This window comes from Parus major, chromosome 5, assembly GCF_001522545.3.
Source record: "Parus major isolate Abel chromosome 5, Parus_major1.1, whole genome shotgun sequence".
Classification (NCBI taxonomy): Eukaryota; Metazoa; Chordata; class Aves; order Passeriformes; family Paridae; genus Parus; species Parus major.
In genome coordinates this window covers 53,565,009-53,587,008 of record NC_031774.1, presented here as the reverse complement: position 1 = coordinate 53,587,008, position 22,000 = coordinate 53,565,009, and the positions used below count along the sequence as shown (strand labels likewise).

The 22,000-nt window shown below is 41.8% G+C and overlaps 1 protein-coding gene across 2 annotated transcripts in view; it reads left to right on the top strand.

Annotated features, from left to right (window-relative positions):
- Positions 1-11,994, top strand: part of AKT1 (AKT serine/threonine kinase 1) — a 76,722-nt gene extending 64,728 nt beyond the window's left edge. For both annotated transcript variants that reach the window (XM_015630734.3, XM_015630735.3), the window contains exons 12-14: positions 5,326-5,413; positions 9,951-10,053; positions 10,638-11,994. In XM_015630734.3, coding sequence (XP_015486220.1) covers positions 5,326-5,413; positions 9,951-10,053; positions 10,638-10,717 — 271 coding nt within the window. In that variant the 3' untranslated portion in view covers positions 10,718-11,994. The remainder of the gene's footprint in view (positions 1-5,325; positions 5,414-9,950; positions 10,054-10,637) is intronic.
- Positions 11,995-22,000: the final 10,006 nt, after the last annotated feature.

The following is a 22,000-nucleotide window of genomic DNA, read 5'->3' as shown; positions in this document are numbered from 1 at the left end:
AAGCCCAGTGGCGGACAGAAGTTGTATCACTGTATTGCTTGTGGCAGAAAGCTTCAGAATTGGCAGCATAACTTTGGATGAACTTCAGAGTGAGATGGAGGAGGCAGCCAAAACCATGAGAAAAAGGAAACTGGGGGATGTTGTCACTTCCCCTGAAATAAAAAAAATCAACCAACCCAGCAATACAGGTTGATATAATGAAGCTCAGTGCCAAGGATAGTTTAAGTTAAATATCAAGGAGCTAGGGAATTGTGATCTGTGTCAGTGAATTAAATTTGAAAAACGACCCGTTGTACCTGAGCTGGATTTACAGGAGCAGTGTTAGCACTCTGTGTTCAGTAATACCACTTCAGTCTCAAGCTCCCAGGCATATGGAGAAAATGTGAAGAACAATAAATTGCATTCTGCTTTTAATCATGGCTGTTTTCTAAATTTGGTCATATGAAATCCATTTTGTAAGAGAAAAGGAATTTTGAAGTTTCTTTTGGGATTGATAGAAGTTTATTAATCTTGTAATGTGAGCCCTAATTTTCCTAAGAAGGAAAAAATCTATTCTGTAAATATTTCCTGTTAATGTGACCTGAAATTCCCCTTCGCTGCTTTGTGACATGGATCAAATGAAAGAAAGTAATCAGGGCAGTTTTCCATACATGAAACAACAAAGTTTTTACCTTTTATTGTTCTTCCTCTGGCTGTGGATACTGCAGCCTATAAAGGTGTACGTGGATCAGAGCACCCCATGTAAATGGGCTAAGTTTAGATGGGTGGGTGGGTTTGTAATTAGTGTCTTGCAAGCTCCAAATCCTGTCAGGTTTTTAACTTGAGAGAACTTTCGGATGGTTTAATCTGAATTTTGATGGTCGGATTTCACTACATATCTTAGTCCCTGTCATAGGCCAGGATTGTTCAGCCTCTCTCGGATGGGGTTTGTCACAGGCTGCTTCACTGCCTCTGTGGTGCTGTTGGACCTTGCCATTCAGCAAGAATGAGAGGAAGATGATGCAGCATTTCAAAAATACCTGTTCAAAGATCTGATGACTTCACAGATTTGCAGTTGTGGCTTTGGAGAGCTGAAGGTGCTCCTTGGGACCTGGTGGTCAGTTCTTGCAACGACACAGAGAACTGGTACTTAATTCTTCCCTAGCCATGATGGTTCTTTCCATATCCACACAAAACTTTGGCCACAGATGTTCAGGAATGTCAGAGTCAATCGAGCCCTTACTTGTATGAAAACCAAACTCCTTGTTTGTTTCCCCAGTGAAAGGAATTTGTAGTTAAGCTGTGTGTCTGTGTCCTCTGTGCTGCTCTGCTGCAGGAAGGTTAGATGGCTCTTGAGCACCCTTGCTCTCAGGCACAGGGAGGTCTGCAGCCCTCACAGCCACTGCTGGCATTGGAAGAGTTAGAGATGACATTTGTGGGGACTTCAGGGGCCTGGAGGTGGTACCAAGCAAGCTGGAGAAAGGTAACCTTGAAGAGCTGGTCCTCATGGACAGCACACTCGGATGCCTTGTGGACATGCCGAGTTTTGGAGCTACACTTGACAGGTGACTTGTGTTTGCTCCAAAACGTGGGTGCCTTGAGTAGGAGAGTGCTTCTGTCTCCAGACAGCTCCAGTGTCCTGTGTATCAGCTGAAGTGCAAAATGCTCAGATCTTCATGTTTCTCCAGGTGCTTTGAGACAAGCTGAGATTTAGTTGTGTATGATAATTTTAGTCTAAATCAGTTCTGTCCACAGCAATTTAGAAAAACTCAAACAGTTCACCCACAGAGATCTAAATTGAAGCTGAGAAAAACATAGAAGGCAAGTTTAAAGAATTTTTCTCCCAGCTTTCCAGAAACCACTACTTCAGAGGCTTCCCAAGCTTCATCAACCTCAAACATGACTCCCATCAATTACTTTATGTTGTGAAGTGGGAGTTTTTTCAGTGCTTTTTGGATCTACCATATTTGTGTCACATGCATGTGGTTAATGAAGAAGTGGGGGAAGTAAAGCTAGCTGCATTAAGCTTTCCAAAAGTTTTAATCTCTGAGCAGGAAAACACTCAAAGACTCCATGTACAGGGCTTTGGGAAGAATGTCACCTTTTCCTTCCTAATCTGGAGTCTTCATGCTGTTCTCAAAGCCAGACAGAACTTCTCTGTGCTGATAGTGCTAGTCACAGGAAACTGATGTGGTTACAGCTCCCAAATCCTTCCTGTGGCTATTAGAAGCCTCTGAAGGTAAGGACCATAGTAGAGTATGTTACTGGTGTCCACCTTGACTGTGTCAGAGCAGGAGAAATGGGAGTCTGTGTGACTTGGAGCTGGTGACCACCAACAGCGTTGGATGGGCTGTTCTTGAGCCTGGTGGGGATGTTTGTGCTGCTGTAGAACCAGGTTTGGGGGCAGGGGTGACTCAGAAATCATGTGAAGACGGGACTGGAAAGGTAGAAGTGTGCAGGTTTCTTTTTAAAGAGCTGGGAATGGACCTGGGAGCCGAGTAGTTCTACATGGGCAAATAGAGATATATTATTTTTCATGTGATCCACTAATTGCAATCTTCCTATGTGTTTATAGACTATATTTGTATACTCATGTTAAAAAATACAGTACAGCAAAATTAAAAAAAATATTTGTGCATTATAAATCTGTGGAATGATGGCTGATTGCCCTCAGTTTATGGAGCACAGACATGTGTCATTAAATGGTTAAAGGGACTTAAAAGCAATATGCAGTTTCATAAAAACTTAATTTCATTTTAATATTGATGTTGCACTTTATTAATAATTTTCACTTTTAAATTTAACTAAAGAAAGTCTCTCAAGTGTAGATAGAAGTTGAATGAATAACCAGAATTGTTTGGCTGTTAGGTTTTGAGGGATGCTTTCTCTTGTTTTTCTTCCAATTGCTTTTTGGCCACTATATTTTTTATTATATTTCTTTGTATACTGTAAATTTCTGTAGCTTTTGCTTTTCAAGTCCTATATATACTATTTTTGGTTCTGACTGAGGACTTAAATGCGCAGAATTTATTATCCAGGAGTCTCTTCAGAGCTCTTATTTGTGCTGTATTTTTCTTTCTTTATTGCATGTCTCTATGAAAGACAAACCTGCTGCTCTTTACGTTCTCACTGGTGCTTAACAATGTTTTTTGTGTTAGTTGCCAATTTAATTTTGTTCTCCTTGAGAGGGACCTTTCATAATAATGCTGGAAAACAAAACTGTATTTTGGAATAAATCCATATCCAAAATACGAGGTTTCTGTTGTTTCACCATTCACTTTGACTGTAATTTTTAAAAGGTAAGTAAAACATCTGGAGTCTTTCTTGGCATTTTCCTGAATATGTGTTTGCCCTTCATGGAACACAGGCTTGTATTAGATGAGATATTCTGCAGAGCACTTGTACATGGCTGCAGGCAGCCAGCCTTCCTGCCTGCTTCTCTGCAGAACACCGTTCAGGTGCTTCTTAGCTCAGAGCCACTGCTGACCTCCTGTGCAGTCTGGTGACATCCGTGTATGAGGATTGACTCCACCCTCTTCATTGGCCATCATCACTGTGCTGTGGAACCAACAAGGAGTCTGGTAGAGTCTTGGCAAAGCCACTAGACCTGGGGGGAACCAGCCGAGAAATGATTACTCACAGAGTTTGTTTCTGTTCCCAAGCTGCCCTGGAGTTTGTCTCTGTTCCAGGCTGCTCTGCAGCTGTAGAAAGTGCTGCCAGGCAGATGGGAGAGCCCTTGTCCAGCTTGGTTTGGCCCCTGGGGCTCTAGGGTGGAGCTGGGTTGGTCTTAGAGCTCACCTGGGGAGGAGAGAGTCACCCAGGTACTGGAAGGCTGGGGAGCTGTTCCACTGCCCATTTCCTAAAGGATGATAAGGAGCAAACCCCTTGGGTTGCTGTGGCACTGGAATGGAAGAGAGCAAGGAAGCAGCGCAGCCTGTCAGGCACCTCTGCTGCTGGGTGTCTCCGGTACAGCCATGGCCTCTGCCAGTTTGCCTTCCCTGCAGATGGTGCTCAGGCATGGCTGAGGGGTTGAATGCATCAGGATCCATTCCCAGTCAGTGCTGAGAACGAAGTGTCACAGTATTTGACTTTTCCACGCTGAACTGTCATCCAGTGCTGTCCCAACAGCATTGTGCCTTCACTGCATTCCAGAGCGTGCAGTCTCAAGCTGTAAAAATACCACTTCAATGGGTTTTAGCACAGCCTTCATATTTTCTCTGATATTTTGAACCAAACCCCTCCCCTCTGTCCCCAGATAATCATGAATTGGGGCATGGGGTTACCACACGTGGCCCAGAGGACTTTCAGGGCCAGATGTTGTGCAGCAGTGGATGAGGCCTGGCCAGGTCTTGGCTTCAGGCCCAGAGAACAGGCCTTGTCCCTGATGTCTGTAACAGTATAACTCTAGCCTGGTTCTTGTAGAGACATTGCTTCCAGCTCTTGAAATGGGGTCAGTATCTCAGTTTGCCAGTGGCACCAGGCATGGGAGAGCAGGCAGGTCCTAGAGATCAGCCTGGCTGAGCATGTAACACCTGAGCATTGTTTTAAACCTTGTTACCTGAGTCTTCTGCTGATTACCCGGTATCGGTGTTGTTTTCTCCATGCCTGTCTTTGCTTGCAGATGTGGTTCAGTCTTTTAGAGAACATTTTAACCTCCACAGCAAAATTTAAGCATCAGTTAGCTCAACACTGCAGCTAAACTGATTGCATCTATAAGCTGTGTGGACAGTTTTATTTTGGAATAAAAGTGCTTTATCTTGATATACCTCAAGTCAATAAAACACCCTTTGTGCTTTCCTGAAGCCAAGGAGGAGGAAAGATTTGCATATGCTGTGATATTATCACTGCAGTTGTCAACTGTTTTCTTTAATGGAAATTTAAATCAGGTTGCATAAATCAGTTTGCCTTAAAAAGCCTTGTCTTTCTTTCACTTCAGTTTTACTGCTGGCATCACTGTGCTCTAGAAAACTGTAAGGGATAGTTGCATGTTAATGTAGAGAGAAGGATCTGTGGCTCAGACCTTTCACTTTACAGGATCTGCTGTGGTCCCCAGGACAGCATCTTTGCTGAAGGGAAGCTTTTTAAATTGTGTTTATTATTTTTTTTCTTGGTCTAAGAGAAACATTTTTTCTAATTCTGTTTGTTAGCCTGTTCTTAAATCTTTTAGTGGAACTCTGTTGAAGCCTAAAATAGGCCTTGCACAAAAAACCAATCACATAGCAAATGCTAGAACTGCTCCCAAATGCATTATATAAACTCACAATTTCTTCAGTACACTGCAGTAAAAATTGTATTAGAAAAAATAACTGTACTCAAACATTTAATTACTTATTTTGCCTCCTACAGGTTAGGTGGCGGTCCTGATGATGCCAAGGAGATTATGCAGCACAAATTCTTTGCTGGCATTGTTTGGCAAGATGTATATGAGAAAAAGGTATTTATACAACTGTACTCCCAAGGTGAATTGTAGCTGTGGATATATCAAATGTTTCAAATTTTGTTGCTCTCTAAAGGTACACAGAAAACCTCCACAGAAAAGGTTTGTAGTTGTTTTAGCAACAACTCATAATACTGTAATCAGATTACTTCTGGATTTTTATTCTGTAATGATAAGAGTATTTCTTAATGAGATACATGGTTTTATGGCTGAATAAATAGGACGTAATCAAAATAGCTTCCAAATTTAGAGAGTATATAAGCTTTTGAAATGGCTTTTCCTTTAACTCTTGCTGCCATTTCTTGTTGTTGACTGATGCATCCCTTGCAAGCCCAGAGTTACTGTTGGTTCCTGAGCATCTAAAGCCAAACTTTCTAGAACAGTAGTAGAAGATGGGCTCTTCTTTCCCGTTGCCTTTTTCCTGCCTTTTCAATCTAATGTCAGCATTCAAGACAAGTCCAGTAGGCTCTTACATCAATCCAAGCCTAATACTATTTTTTGTGTGTGGCAAAGGACTGATAAGAAGTGTCTGCACTTCATGGTATTTCTCGTGAGTTTTCCTTGAGATCCACTGTGTTTGTTGGCTTTTCAGTGAGTTCCACTGAAGTCAAAGAGCCCAGCCTTTCCTGTAAGAACATGTTTCATCAGTTGTCTGTGCCTCACTGCCCCTTCCTTCTCAGATAACTACTTCACTCCTCCAAGATGCCCTGCTTTGTGCTCTAAGGGTGGTGTGCTGTTGTCCTCTCACGTTCAATTCTCAACAGCCACATTTTCATAATACTTGTGAAACGTAGCCAACTAAAACATGGGTCTGCTGATTCAGAGCTCCTATCTACTGATGCCACATGATCTCACTCAATCCCAGCCTTTCCTGATGTCCCTTCTTCCCCCAGCAGTCCCTTGTGGTATCAGATCTCGTTTGATCTCTAAATACAGTTTGGTTGTCCCTCTAGTTGGTGGGAGCAGGTAAGAAACGTGGCAGAAACTGAGTTCTCATACTGTCGTGGGAGCATTGTCCAGTGCCTGTATACAGCTACAGAGAGGGCTCTGTTTCCTTCTCTTCTTTCACTTCCTCCAGATCTGTATGGCTAAAGGAACTGAAAAATCATAAAGTGAGTTTTTGTGCCTTGAAAGTGTGGATAAGGTGTTCGACCTCACCCCTTTCAAAGCATCCCTTGACAGAGAGCTGCATGCAGTCATGAAGGCAGGAGAGAGTTCTATGGAGTTTATTCAGTATAATGTGAAAAGTTGATCTGAATTCCTATTCTAAGCATTAAATTGTCCCCATTTTCACCCAGCTGACAAGCTGAATGCTTGAGGGTTTGCTGGTTTTATGAAGTTTAAGGTAAAAAGCTGACAATGGTGCTCAAATGTTTTGAGTAAAGTTATTTGTCATTTGCTAGTAGTCCCAGTTCCCTGAACAGAAGAGAAATCACAGAAGCTGGAGGCAATGTTTTATTTATCCATAGGACTGAAAAAGCCTTCATGAATTGTCCCATAGTGGTACTGATTCAGATTATTCTGAAAACTACCAGGAAATTCCAAATACTTGCATCTTTCAGAGAAAACTGTGTGCTAAATGAGACTATTCCTGCCCTTGGCCTATCCAGGGAGTCTAGATCCACTCTTTTTCTGTGTCCCATTAGTGTTTGCATCTGAGGTAGGCAGGCTGTGCAAATGGAGCACCTGTGGGTGATTGCTGCCTACATTCTGGGTGGCCCAAAGAGGGTTTTGCAGCATTTACCTGAAGTGCAATCCCATGGATTAATGCTGGATTTTGTAAGCTGCTGAGAGGTATTTATGTGTTAAGCTCGGTTGTTCCCTACCATCTCCAGTAATGCTGAATATGTGTATGAATATGGGCTTGGGTAATCCAGAGCATCTGCTTTGTAATTAGGCCTTTTGGAAACATAGCTTTGCTTTAAATTATAAGGAGCTTTGAATACCTGGGGTTGTCCCCAGAATTTAAAACATTTATTAGGCTCACTTGCAAGAGTGCTGTCTGTCTCTGGTGCAGAGAAAGGTGCAGTTTAATTTTCAGTATTTTGACCACCCACAAGCAAAACATACTCAGAGATTTAAATCACATGGGGGGATTTTTCTGGTCCTTTTTGTCTCTTAAACCAGCATGAGCCTGCGGGTACCAATGCTGGTCTGCAGCCGTGGGAGGCTACAGGTGGCACCTCCCTGCCAGTTGAACTGCAGAGCTATTGCAGTGACAGCTTTTCAGTAAAGTGACATATTTGCTTGTTAAAGCCAGCGTTGGAGCTTTCTGCGGCTTCCCCTCTGTTTCCAGCTTAGCGCTCAGAATTTGACAGCTAGGGGGAAAAGATGTCTTGTGGGTACATCATAATCTGTCTCAAATTGCTTTTAACAGATACTAAAATAAAAAGGAAAATGATACAGGCAGCGCTAGCCCATTCCACATGTGTGCTGGCTTGGGATTGCTGCTCTGAGTCGCTCCAGTGTGCTCAGTTCAGGTGTCTGCTGCAGTGCCCAAGTCCTAAATCACTCTGTGCTGTGCACAGCAACTGGGGGCACTGTGAGTGCCAAAACCACCATTAGCTTAAAAGGACAGATAGAGCTTCACACACATGCACAGCCTGTCAAAAAGAAACCCAGGGTTGCTTTGGGAAGCAGGCAGAAACTGCTACAAGGAGAGAGAGAATAGAGTTACATGAGGAAGAATCTTCATGCTCCACAGGGCTTTTATATGTAATATGTTGGTGTGATTTGATTGAGAAGTGTTATTAACATTATAATGCAAAGCCTTCCGTCTTCAATAGCTTCAGGGAGCTGCAAGGCTCAGAGTGACTGCTGACTTTGGGATATCCTATTTCCTTTTTCTTTTTAAATTCAGGACATAAAGACCATTTCTAAGGACCTAATTTTTTTTTTTTTGTAAGGGTAATGCACCCAGCTCCTTTAAGCCATTCTTGGGCACAGAGAATTGTGAGTAATGGTGAAAAAAAGATGATTAATATATACTATAATTGTGCTTTCTCATAATAAACAGAACTTTTATGTCCCTAAATTTTTTAAAGATTGATTTTAAACAGTAAATGCTTCTTTGTATGGGGGAATGCTGCCATATGTTTACATTACATTTCTTACAGTCTACATTGAAAATGAATGCATTTGATTGGATTGCTGTTCGTAAGACAGGAACTGTTAGGTGCTCTCAAAACAAGATCATCCTGGTGATAGGGAGCTTGAAACCAGTGTTTTTCTTATTTGCCAACTTGACAAACAAATGATCCTTCACATCCAAGCAGGAGGCAAAGTCGGGGGTGGGGAAGAGGTGTTCGGTGTATTCAGGATTTGCTGATGTTTTCCAGGTAGTGATTTCTGTTGGTGTCATTCTTGTTTGTACAAGTGCAGAAGTGCATGTGTTGGGGTCACTGCATAATTCCAGTTGGAGTAGGACCTTGCTAAACCTCTCCCTGCAGGTTTGGATTGGAAGCTCGGCACTTCCTCAGTCACACTCCTAAATTGCTGCCCAGCGTGGCTGTGTGCTGTTGACAGACGGCCGTGTGTAACCGCGGTGGTGGGCGAGCGGGATCCCGCCGCTGTTCCCTGTGCTCGGCAGGGCAGTGCCGTGTTTGCATCCTGGCTCTGCCGCCCCGTGCAGGGGAAGGTGAGCAAGGGCTGAGTCCTGGCTCTGCTGCCCTCCAGAGCTGTCCATGTTCCAAGTGTGCGCATCTGTATGCAGCCAGCTCCCCGTCCCAGGCACGCTCCTCCTCCAGCCCCAGTCAGGCAGCTCCGCTCCATCTGGAGCTGCTCTTGCCAGAGCTTGCCTAGGTACACATGGGTGGGTGATTTCCAGCCTGTCTGCCCAAACGAGTCTCAGGAGGAAACCCCAACAAGTGCAGCTCCTGGTGTAGCAAGAGGAGGATGTTCACTGCTGACTGGGGTCAGCTTTTTGTAAGCACTCCAGCTTTTCGAAGTTTCGAGTTGACATCAAAATACTTTTGGGGACCAGGAGTATTAAAGCTCAGTGTTGCTGCTGCCTCTGCCTAGAATTCTGCAGGGTTGGTCAGACCTCCAGAATGAGCTGCATGGGAACAGTAGTGCTGTAGCTGAAACTTTTTGGTGACTGTTACAACCCTTGTGTGATACACAGGGTTAGTTGGTAAGTTTCATATCGCTAAGCATCTTTCTTACTCATTTTCATCCTCCTTAAGCATAAATATGACTAGATGAGGTTGACAATTTCCATATCATTATGTGGGGAACTAGTATGTGTTGTTATTTTTAAACATTGAGTCAGTGTGTTATTACTTGAAGAAATTTTAGGATTCTAAGTTGTCTTTGTGCAGTTAAATCCTAGGAAAAAAAAGCCCCATAAATAGGAAGTGCACACCTAAGTAAGTATTTTTCACTATATATGCTTCCTTCTTTGTGAGTTGGTGTTTTGTAGCTATTTTAGGAATGTAGAAAAAGGTGTTGTAGCTTATAACTATGTCAAATTCTACCTGTTTCAAACAGCACTGCAAGAACTTGTAAATGGACACATTTTGTTTCCTTTTTATAGCTTGTACCTCCATTCAAGCCACAAGTTACATCTGAAACAGATACAAGATACTTTGATGAAGAATTTACAGCACAGATGATAACAATCACTCCTCCTGACCAAGGTAAAGTTTTTCCAAATGTTTCCCACTGTGTTCTCCATACCACCAGAAATAATTTTCTGTGATGGGTCTCTTCAGCCCATATGAAAAACTTTTCAGTTTAAACTTTGAAGGTTTTCCATTTGTATTTGGCCAAGACATTGGTAAATTGATATGAAACTTTCCACATCTTTCCAGTTTTGGAAATGAAAAACCTATTTAATAAGAGTGAAATTATATGTACTGTTGTCTTTTCCAAATCTGCACATTCCCACTGGAAATCAGTGACAATAATGAGTTTTGCTCACATCCATATCCACATACACTATGTATATGCAAGCAGTCAGTTGAGCATGGACTAATGTCCATATTCAACCAAAATATTGTATTTTTGTGATACACGTATTTGATGCTCTCAGCTAGCAATTGCCAGAAGTTCAGAACAGTGAATGTGGATTTAAGCAATGCAGCTCCTAGCAATTTTAAATGGACATCTGAGCATCTATTTTCTGAAATAACTTTGCTGTGCATTATCTTATTGTTGATTTGCTGAAAATAAAAAAAAAAAAGTAGCAAATGTTACCTAATGTGTTTTTTTCCTCTTCCAGATGACAGCATGGATTGTGTAGATAACGAGAGAAGACCTCATTTTCCTCAGTTCTCCTACTCAGCCAGTGGAACCGCTTAATGTTTTGCCATTCAGAAACAAAACAGACTGCATTTTGGGGACCTTACTTCAATGGACACTAGAGAACTTTCTATATTATCGAGTTACAAACTGTGTTTGTATTACGACTTAGGTGAATTTGTAGGAAGCCTCACAGATTCTGTATTTAAAACAATTCTTTGATGCATTTTTGAGAAGGAGAACAAATCCATTCTTTAAGTATTATGTCAAGGCTTTTATGCTGAATGACCATAGGTTTTTAAGAATAAACACCAAAACTGTTTACTTTAGAAATAATTAAGGTATTCAACATATCAGCAACTCTGACCAGAAAATCCCCTTATTTTATTTATTTCATACAGTTCATTATCTAAATACAGAATCTGCACTCTGAACAATTAGATTTATATAGGAAGATATAAGACTTTAGTAGCTAGTGCAATAATATAAGCAACAAAGTGAACAAACTCTGGAGGGTTACGGTTCAAACTCATTTTGGACAGCAGTGAAGTGTCATCCAACTCCAGAAAACCAACTATAGGAACAGCATTAATGGCCTCAGTGAGGTAAATCAAAAAGCAAAAGTTATTTTTGTTATAACATCTGCTACAAGACATTACATATCAAACTGAATCCAGTGGGATTGCCACGCCGTACAGATGAGTATTTCATTCTAGACAGTGCATTTAATTATTCCATTTGCATAGAATTTAGGAATACTTCATAGGATTGGCTTCTCAGAACCTAGAAAACACTTGATTTACCAATCTAATATGAAAGGCAACAACACAAAATCACCCACTTCCACCACTGTACAGAAATATCACACAGGTCTAAGTGAGAAATCATCCTGATGAGCGAGTCAGCCAGACACGAGTACATTTGGCACTGAAGTAATGACTTGTTGCCGCTTTTTTTTTTTTTTTACAAAAAGATATATGAATATATATAAACACTTAATGATTTTTTGCATCATGCCAGATCATTTCTTCTTTCTTGAGTGTGCATTAAAGGTATCAACCAACAAACAGTTCATGGTGCCTTCTCACTCTTGAAGATTCAGTTTAACAGTGTTTCCCATGTATAAAAAAAACTAGGTTGAAACTTCATATGTGTTTGAATAATAATGGTGTTCAAAAAGTGAACTTTTTTTTTTTGTTTTTCATTTTTAATCTTAGTGGGAAATTCCCCACACCCTATTTTTGTTGTATCATGTTTCTTTGTAATTTTCATAAAAGCAGTCTTATTCTGTCTCTGCTGCAAATAAAGTTATTCCATTGTAGGTTGCGTTCTTTAAATTGTGCTCTTATTTTTGGTTTTTTTCATTCTCTTGACTGTATAAAAAATGATGGCATGTATTCCAGTTAATTAGCTCTTAATATTTTTATTTGAAAGGAAGTATATTATGAAAACCCTCTCTTCCCCTTTCCATCAAACACTGCTGTGCTTGCACAGAGGGCCCATCATCTTGATTTTTTAACATTTAACTATAGGATTTTTACTCATGATAAGGAAGTTTCCTTCCAAATACTTCAATAAAATTACTTTAACAAGTTAGGTTCTTATTTCGTCTGCTAGGAGCCTTCTGAATTTATAGAGATGCAACAACTGCTCCAGTTTCTCAAGTGTGATGTGCGTATCGCTGAGGGATTCAGGTTGTTCTGTTCCTCCTCAGTTGTTTCATCTCTGTGCTGATCATTATGCAAAGATAATTTTGGAAAACGCTTGTTCAGAGAAATGCACCCTGTGCCAGGAATAAATTGTCTTGAGGTGAATGAGGACTGGCCTTGTTTTGCTGCCCTCCTGGTGCCAGCAAAAGGCCCTGATCTGCAAAGGTATTTCTGTTCCACCACTGGGGCCAGTCTGTGCTGCACAGCCTCTAACACTCTCCTGGCACTAACGTTAATCACAGCTGGGAGGTGGTTACAGAAGGCTGGAATGTCCTTTTTCAAACAAGAATACAAAGAAAAAGATAATGAACATCCAAGAACAACTGCAGCGTGCTTCAGACTAAGCAACAGGAGTTGCAGCCGTGGTAAGCCATTAAACATCCAGCAGGTTTTTTGGTTCAAGGAATAAGCTGTAATTCCCAGTGCAATGTTTTATGCAAAGAGGGAAGGGGGAGGAAGAGATCTGTGTCACTGTAGAGTCAGGTGCTGGACACCCTGTCCCGTTCAGCAGCTCTGATCTAACTGCTCTCCTTCCTTTGCTTCCAAGTCTTCATCTACTTCTCCAGCCAGCCCAGGGACGAAGTCCAAGGAAACTTCTTCAAGTCTACAAGTCTTGACAAGTTCTGAACTAACACAACTTTGTGCATCCAAATATAGGCAACACAAGTGAGCAAAGGTTACCATAATCTGCCCCAGGAAAATCTGCTCTGTCAGATGCAGGAGCAGGCATGGATCAGGTTTTGTTGAGGCTGGTTACGTCTCAGTATTTTTCTGCCAGTTGTTGGTAATGGATTGTTTTAATTCCCTTACATAAAATGGAACTTAAAAAAAAAAAAAGTCTGCCAGAAATCTCTGACTCTTAGTATCATTAGCAACTGAAAGCTGTGAGGGCCACACCTGAATGCTGGGTCTTCTGGACACATCCCCTCATTTTGCCAGTGATGGTTCTAAATACCTTACTTGTCCATAATTGAATGGTTATGGCTGTTACAGCTGTCTAGCTGCAAACAAAAACCACGTTCTTTACATTTTAATTTAGCACAGAAAATCTTACTGCTAAAACCTGTGACCCGAGTGTCATTCACCTCAGATTCTTTTTGCACCATATATGCAGAGACTGCTTAAATCTTGCATGTTTCTTTAGCTCTTTGATTTGAAACCTCAAAACTTTTCTAAGAATCTCGACAGCCAGAACCTTTCCTTTCTTCCTTCTGGCATTGAAAGATGTCATCTTGCTCTGGTGTTGCACATCGCAGCAGGAATCATGCATCCCAAGTTCTGAATACCAGTGGTGGATCTGTGTTACAGCCCAGGAAATTTGTTGTAAATTCGGACTTGGAGAAAAACAGGAAAAGAAAGCCTGGGCAGGAGCACATGAGTAAGTTCTCTGTGTGCCTGTGACTGCAGTCTGGAATTGAGGTCAGCTGGGCAGTGGTTGAAACAGATACACTCCCCTGAGTGCTGCTAGGGCTTGAGACATGGGCTGGAGCCAGGTAATTCTGCAAATTCCATTCTGTATTCCCTGGTGTAACTAAAACATCCAGTACAATCCTATTAGGATATGACAGGCTGTTCTCCCTTTAAAGTAGATGAAGATAACTGCTTCAGAGCATTCCAAATTTTGCACAAACTGACCTCTACCCCCACCTCCCCACCCCAGTACAATAAGCAGTTTTTTCTTCATTTTTCTTTCTGCACCTTCACTCTTCCAGCAGGTGACCTCCACCTGCTCTCCTCCTCTCACACTGGCCTCGAGTCCTAGCTGTTTTTTGAATTCATTTGGTTTTCCACCTTAGAAACAAATTATGATAGTTTCTGTGATAGTTATTGGAGGTTTGAGGGCAAAAACTTGCCTGTATTGTTTGGATTGGATGGTCCTTGCTTTAACCAGTAGGAAATTTTGCCTGCTGCTCTGGATTGTGCCCTTGTGTTGAAGTGCTCAATACACCAGCATTGTGTTCTCATACTCCTGAGTGTTTGTGGGGCTTTTTCAGTCTTTGTCAGAGAAAATATCCCTTGTTTCTTAGCACATACCAAAACAGATTTTTATCTCCAGTAGTTGGCTGTAGCGTGGTGGTCTCAGAGGTCACAGCCCATGGTGGGAGTGCAAACTCCAAGGAGACAGAGGTGCAGAAGAGGAGCCCACACACAGAAAGTGTCTGTGTGATTTGTATGGGTCTGCCTGAGGAGTTTGGGAAATGATAATTTAACAGGTCTGGTTTATTTCACTGTAACTTAAAGAGCTTCAGAGGCAAAAATACTGTTGAAGAAACAGGCCAATGTAAAGGATCTTGATTCTTCAGCGTTGCAAATGAGTGTTTGTCTTCCACTTGGAGCTCAATTTTTTTAATAACAGGGAGGTTAATTGCCACGAGGAGTAACACACAAGGAACACACAGTGCCTATAGCGAGCAGGAGCTTATTATCCCCCTGCAGCTGAGTGTGCAGACGTGTGCCCGCTGTCTGCTGCAGCATATGCTGCATTCTAATCAGGTGATGACTGCTTGCTCTCTGTCCAAAATCATTTTAAAACAACTGCAATTTGTTACAGTAGTTCCTGCTTGACACTTTTTTTTTAATTTCTGTAACTGATGGTCACCACCCTGTTTTTATGAGCTTGGTGGGTTCTTAAGGACCAAATCAAGGTCTTCATGTGTAAAAACTCTACTTCCCTCTGTGGTTTTTCAGCCTGCACATAGCTCAGTTCTGTTTTCCCTTTGCTGAAGTGCTGCTTCACACGGTTTTTTTTTTGCCTGCAACTGGATTTTTTTGCCTCCCCCCAAAGATGGGTTTCGTGTTAAATGCAGCCCTGTTTTCCACACTTTTTTCTTGTATTCTGTCAGGTTACTGTAACTGCTTGTATGTTGCATTTCATCGAGGCTTTGCGTTTGTTTCAAGAGGATGGCAAGACAGATAGCATTTGCTGTATTTTCTGGATTCTGAAGGTCTCTAAAATTCTCTACATATTAATACATTCAGCCTGTAGAAGACATAATTATTTTTATGCTGGAGTGAAAAGTCTTCAGAGAGGACACATGAACCTTTCCCCAAATCCTGTGATCTTTAGTTACTGGTAAACCCCCTGTACCTGTTCCTTTGTGCTGCTGTGTCCTTACAGCACCAATGCTGTTAGCCAGGAATTTGTGTAGTACTGAAAAAATCTATATCAGAACAAAAAGTAGCGATTTTCAGCAGAGTGCCTGAGAATTCATCAAAATTGGATTAAAATGAGCATGAAATCCATTCGTAAGCTGGATTCGATGATCCTTGTGGGTCCCTTCCAACTCAGCTCATTCTGTGATTCTGTGATCCTGATCTGCATTAGGACTTTATACAATTTAGAGGCTCCTTGCTCTGAAATTGTTTTTTTGTTATTTTTAGTGGGGCACAGATCTGACTTTGGAGAACAATTCCAACACCTCCCACACACAGGGCTGGGAGTTGATAGAGCATTTGAGGTATTTTCTTTTTTTCTAAATAGCTAATGAACTTTTCTCATATACTTGATAAATTGCTCCAGTGACTTTTAAAGGCTTTGTGGATGTGCAGAAAGATCAAAACATAAGCCCTCCAATGAACTTCAAGAACAAAAAATGGGGTGATATTATTATAATGGTTGCAGTACATAGTAAGTTTTCTGAGTGGTATTTAGCTGCTGTGATTGTTCCTTATTTTGATATTATTGGGAGAAATGAAACTGAACAGGAAGACAGGAATACCTGGTGCCCATCCAGGAATGAGTGTAGAATGAAACCGAGTAAAAAGCAAAGAACAAAGTCTCTTGGAACAACTGCAGGCTGGAAAGTTGCAGAGGAAAGGAAGTGGAAGAGAGCGGAACAAAATGTACTTATTTACGCAGGTGAAGTCATAAATTTAATGTGTAACTAAGATAAAGGGATTAAACTTAGAATCTCCCTTTACTTGGTTGTAAAACTTAGAATCAGGTTACCTCTCCGAAGTTTTACTTTCTCTGGTGACTTTGGCTCAGTGTGAATGAAGTAGAGATCAAAGGTGGCTGCTTGGTATTTAAAATGATCTCTTTTTTTTAATTCCTATAAGCAGCAAAGTGAGTTGTAATGAGAGCAATGCTCATAATTTAATAAAAACCCAGTGGGTTTTCAGGTAACTTTAAGAAATATGCCATAGCTGTTCCTTGATTGAGGTGGGAGAGGCATCCCAGCAATGCAGGAAAGCAGCGAGTTTGGCTGGAGGTCAGTGTGTGAGAGGCACAGGGCTGTCTGGGGTTCCCCTGTGCACAACAGTCCTGTCAACTTTCTTTTCAGATCACTGACAATAACTCAGCTTTTATCAGCAATAGCTCAATAATCTCTCCTTACAAGAAAGTGAAGTCAACAAGGACACCTAAACAGGAAGAAAACCCTGGGTACAAATCCATTGATTTTCTTAACGGGTTCAGCTGCAATTTTCTCTGAGCAGCGCTGGATCCGGGCGCGCAGGCTGGTGGAGCCCCGAGCACCCAGGGCTGCTGCACAGGAAGGCTGGAGCAGCACAAGGAAGCTTCCAACTCCCCATCTGGAAAAAGCCCCCACAGGAGCACAGGCAATGGCAGTGCCATCTGTCTTCTGCTGAGCAGATCTCTTCTCCTGGGCGCAGGAAAAAAGCTGGCACATGGAGGTGGGCTTTCAGTTCCCTGCTGCGCGGAGGTTGGATGCAGATTGCTGGGTGGTACCTGTAGAGACCAGCCTGCACTGTTGAGTCCCTTTTCCCTTTTTTCAGGTTTTTTGGTTTTTTTTTTTTCAGAATTCCAGTTCTCTTTATTTGCCTTTTGCCTTATGACATGGTACTCCCATCTATTCCCAGCAGACAAGAAACAAGGTATTTCTTCCTCCTCTTCTCCCTTGCTTTCATTCTTTTTTTGTGCCTTATCCTGTCTCCCATTGTCTGCAGTCCCTTCTAGAGGGTGTGTTATCAACTGACAGAATATATTTTTCAATAATTATTTTCCTTCTGCTGGATGCTCCTTGGGTCACTGTGGAGACTTCATCTGACCCCAAGCCATAGGAACACATACACTCTCTGCACAGACCCATGCCCTCAAGTTCCATGTAGACTCTTGACTGGTGTATTTTGGCATGAAATACTGGCATAAACAAAGAAAAGAGCAAGTCTCCCACTGAGTTTTAAAGTGATTTCCTATTCCTATTAATATTTTTAATATCAGTTCTGCTACAGATAAAAGGAGGAGGTAAGTGTTGAGTGCCTTTTATCACCACTCTTGCTGCTTTAGTAGACTTAGAAGGGAATTGATTGCTTTAAAAAAATATTTGGGTACTCCTTACTGTCTGGCATCCATTTCTGTTACAGGACATACCTAAATTTATGTGGATTTTCAGCTGATAAATGTGAAAAAACTGCAGAAAACAGAAAATTTGTCTGCCTTTATCTCCCTTTGCTTTGCTTTGTGGTATGAACTATCAAGTTTAACCTATCTAGTGTTCTCTAAAAGTGTAGAATTAAGTACCTGATAAGACACTAATTGAAAATTGCTGATGGAAAATATTTACATCTTCTCTTTAAAACTCTTACAAACGCTTAAGAACTCTTTAAAATGTGGGAAACTAAACCCAAGCTACTTCAGCGTCCTCAAGTTCACTGCCTCAGTCTGCAGCCTGTACATCCTGAGACCAATTTACCCACTTTTCTAGTGGTGTGAAAAGCTTATAGTCCAACTCAACAATATTGATAAAACTCTTGGAACTCATGACTTAATCATGTCTTTTCCCATCCTACTGCAGAACCACAGGAAGCTTCCCCTCTCTGGCACCCAGCCCACATTATTCCCTGGGTACCCACTGATCTCATTTTCTAAGAGGAACTGAGGGGGAATTCCTGCCAGGCAGCTCTGTGGAAGTTGCCCAAGAAGTTTTAACACCCTATTCCTGGATGATACTGTCCCATCCTATAGTTACCCTGCTTGGCTCCAGCCGGTCTGCAGATGCAGATTCAAAATAAAATCAACCTCCATTCTGCTCCCTCCCCCCTTATTTGGGCAGCTAAGTGAAATCCAAACATATGGACTCCATAAATTCTTTGTAAATGGCCTCGTGTTAAACACTCAGCCAAAGCAATGGTTATCATTAAGCAAATAATGACACCACTAGAGCAGAACACAAATTACACACAGGGGCAGATCCTCAGCTGTGCAGCCCAGTTTGCCCAGTGACACCAGGCTCATTGACACTGGTCCCTTGGGCTCGGTGTTGGTGCAGTGCCTGCTATAAAACCAACCCTCCTGAAAAGCTTGAAGAGGTGCCCTTGCAGTGCCAGACTCTGAATGAAAAGATGTTCTGCAGCATTTGTGGAAGAGTGGGATGTGAACACTGGGACAGGCTGCCCAGGGAATGGTGGAGTCATCATCCTGGGGGTATTTAAATGCTGTGTAGATGGGGCACTTGGGGACAGGGTTTAGTGCTGGGTTAATCGTTGAATTTGATGTTTTTTACAACCTTAATGATTCTATGGTTCTGTGACAGCAAATTTTCAATAAACACAGATCATAATCAAGAATGCATCCACAGCTAGGCAAACCAGAGTAAAATAACTGAAATAAAATACTGCTGGAGACAGGTTTAAATATAGACTGACTCGAAAGTACGTGAAGAGCTGTTCTACTGCTGGGGCAAACTGTCTCTCAGTAATATGAAATGCCACAGGGAATGTGTCAGAATCATTTGCTACAACAAATAAACACACACACACCCCAGCCCACTGAATTTTTTCAGTAATTATAAACTCTTCCATGCAATCTAGGTAGTCCCAAAACTTTCAGTAATGAAACTGTAATGAAACTGGAGCATGTTACATTAAAATATGTATCAAAATAATGATCTTAAACTTATTTTACACCTTCCAAGGAGCTCAGTTCATCGCACTTTTGCTTGTGTGGCATCTGACCAGATTGTCAAAACCCATTCTTACAGGGTGCTGCAGGGTACTATAACTTAAGTGATTCATGCATGCAGCTGTTGGAACTGCTTGTTGGGTTGTGAAAAAGCTTGTGGTGCCAAGTGCTGATCTAGGAGAACTCAGATCTCCATCAGCCGCCTTGGCTCCGAGTTGTTACTGAACAACAGATGGTAGCAGGAGTTAAGCAAACTAAGAAAATATTCTAAGTTAAAGGCCTCACAAGAACTGAAATTCTTGAGAAAATACAGAGAACAAGTGTTGAGGCTCGAACTAGTTTTCATGTCCAAGTGATGTATGCCACTAAACTTTAAAGGGTACTCTCATTTCTGGCAGCACTCGTTATGGTGGAAGTCTTCATTTAACTTGGGCAGAAGCAACCATGTATGGAATGTGTCACAGACATTTCAGGTACGGCTCGGGGCCACGACTCCTGCACATGAAGCTGCACTTGCCACAATGCCTGGCAAGAAGGAAAGAACCCCAAGTCATGTTGTTTTGCAGTAAATTACAAGCAGCAGCAGCAGCAATGAAGGGACAGCATCACAAGCACCAATGATTTCTTCAGCAGACAAGGACAGCACTGCAGCTCACAAATAGGAAACTTGTTAGTGCTAAGGGGAACAGAAGTGCACAGGCCCTCACTGTGCCCTTATCAACTGCATCAGCACAGAAAGGACAAAATCAGTGCAAAACTGTTCCAGCAATGATCCCAAACACAATGAGGGGGGTGGGTATAGGAGAATGCATGGAGGAAAGAGAGTGAAGTCTGGTACCAGTGAAGAAAGGAAGTCCCTCTAATTTGATGTTCAATAATTTCTAGTTCTTGGTCTCACCAAGATACTGCAGTATCAGCTAGGTGTGGAACAAAAGGTATTTTCAGGACTTACAGAGGTTTGTTTTCAGCAGTGCTGATCCAAAGTCACAGGAAAAAAGCAGTTTTCTGTAATACTTCTTTACTCCATGCCCTGGCTAAGCAAGAAAGCTCCTGCATTCCTGTCACCCATCTAAGTATACAGATTTCTTCACATCAGCTCTGTAAGCAGCAGTACAGGTGACTACACCCAACTGAGACCAAGTTCTCTCATTTTTAGAGAAGTGAGGACTTCCATAACAACCTGGAGTGAAACCACGCTCAACAGAAGAGGAAACAATTTCTGAAGGAAATATTCAAACTGGCTTTCTTATTTTAACATTTTTGGGAGGAGACCATGAAAATCTGCACATTGACTACATATTTTCAACCTTACATCTTACTGTATTTTAACTCCTCATACTGGTCATCCCAACTGATCACAGTCCCAGGTTTCTAGGCTTGTTTTTACTGCATTTAAAAATACTTCAAAATCTGTTTTGGGGCAGTAAATAATCTTGCTATCATGGAAAGCAAAATCAGAACAATCAGATTACTCATTTGGGGAAGTATTACTCAGTGCAAGAAAGCGTGGGAGAACCAAGCTCCAAAAATGAAACTCACTGGGACAAAATACATTAAAGTGCATTAAATTCTGTATGTAAACTACTTGGTTGAAAATGGAATAATTTCTTTAGGTTCAGAAATCAATATTCAACAAAGAGCTGCACTCTACAGCACATCCCACCAAAACACCTAAGGATATGAGTAAGTCTGATCATATCAGTAGTTCTAACAGAGTAAACAGGATGTAAGAGTGGACGTACTCAGACCACATAGCCTTTTCCCAGTTCCTCATTTCTGACAGCAGCAATCAATGCTCAGGAGAACAGCAGATCTCAGAGTGCTGAAGAGTTTCAACAGTACCATAAACTAAGTGTATCCAAAAGCACCACACCTCAACATACAGCCTTGCAGTCTTCAAAAAATCATGAAATCCTTGTGGTTTTGGTAGTCTCTGAAGAGCACAGATGTGCCCCACTGTGTGCGCTGGAAGTCTCCAGGCTTCTTGTTCCACTGTGTTTGTTTCTTTGCAGTGCAGGGTCTCCAGGGCCACTAAAGCCTTGTGGGCAGCAGCAGCAGCTCTGGAACTCTGGCACAAGGGGGTTGGTGCTCCCCCTGCTCCTGCAGCCCAACAAGGTTTGGCTTTCCCTGGGCAAGGACACCTTCATTTCTCTCCTCTCACATCCAGTGCCGCTCATTTCATCGGAAAAGCCAATGAGGCTGGTCACATGTAAAAGGTCCTTGGTAAATCTGAGTGACTGTTCCCAATTAGGTTCCCACCCTTCCTGTGCCTGGATGTAGAGCTGGACACAGGTTTTGTGAGGATTCACACTGTAACATTCCTGTGGACTGAGGTCAGACTGACCAGCCCATCATTCCCCAAATTGTTCTCCTCAAAGCCTGGAACAACTCTCACCTTTTTTCCATCACCACCAGGACCATCCTTCAGGTGCCACTGCCAGTCAGCACCCACTGTACATTTCCTGCTTCAGATTCACAGTCCTGCTCTTGGCACGGACATCACTGTACTCTTGCACAGCTTTATGAGAAGCAGCTTGAGCAGGATATGTTAATTAAATGAAATGTGTAATGGGAATATTTGTTTTGATTTGTTTTTATTTTTGGAGGGGGTGTTTTTTGTTGCTGTTTTGGGCTTTTTTTTAAAGAAAAGTGTGACATAACTGACATCTTGGCATAGGAACACCCTTATTTGTGATACTGATACATTAAAATTCAAACTAAAAAAAAGGATCAATTTATGCTTTGGCATTTAATTTACATTTTGCTCTTGTA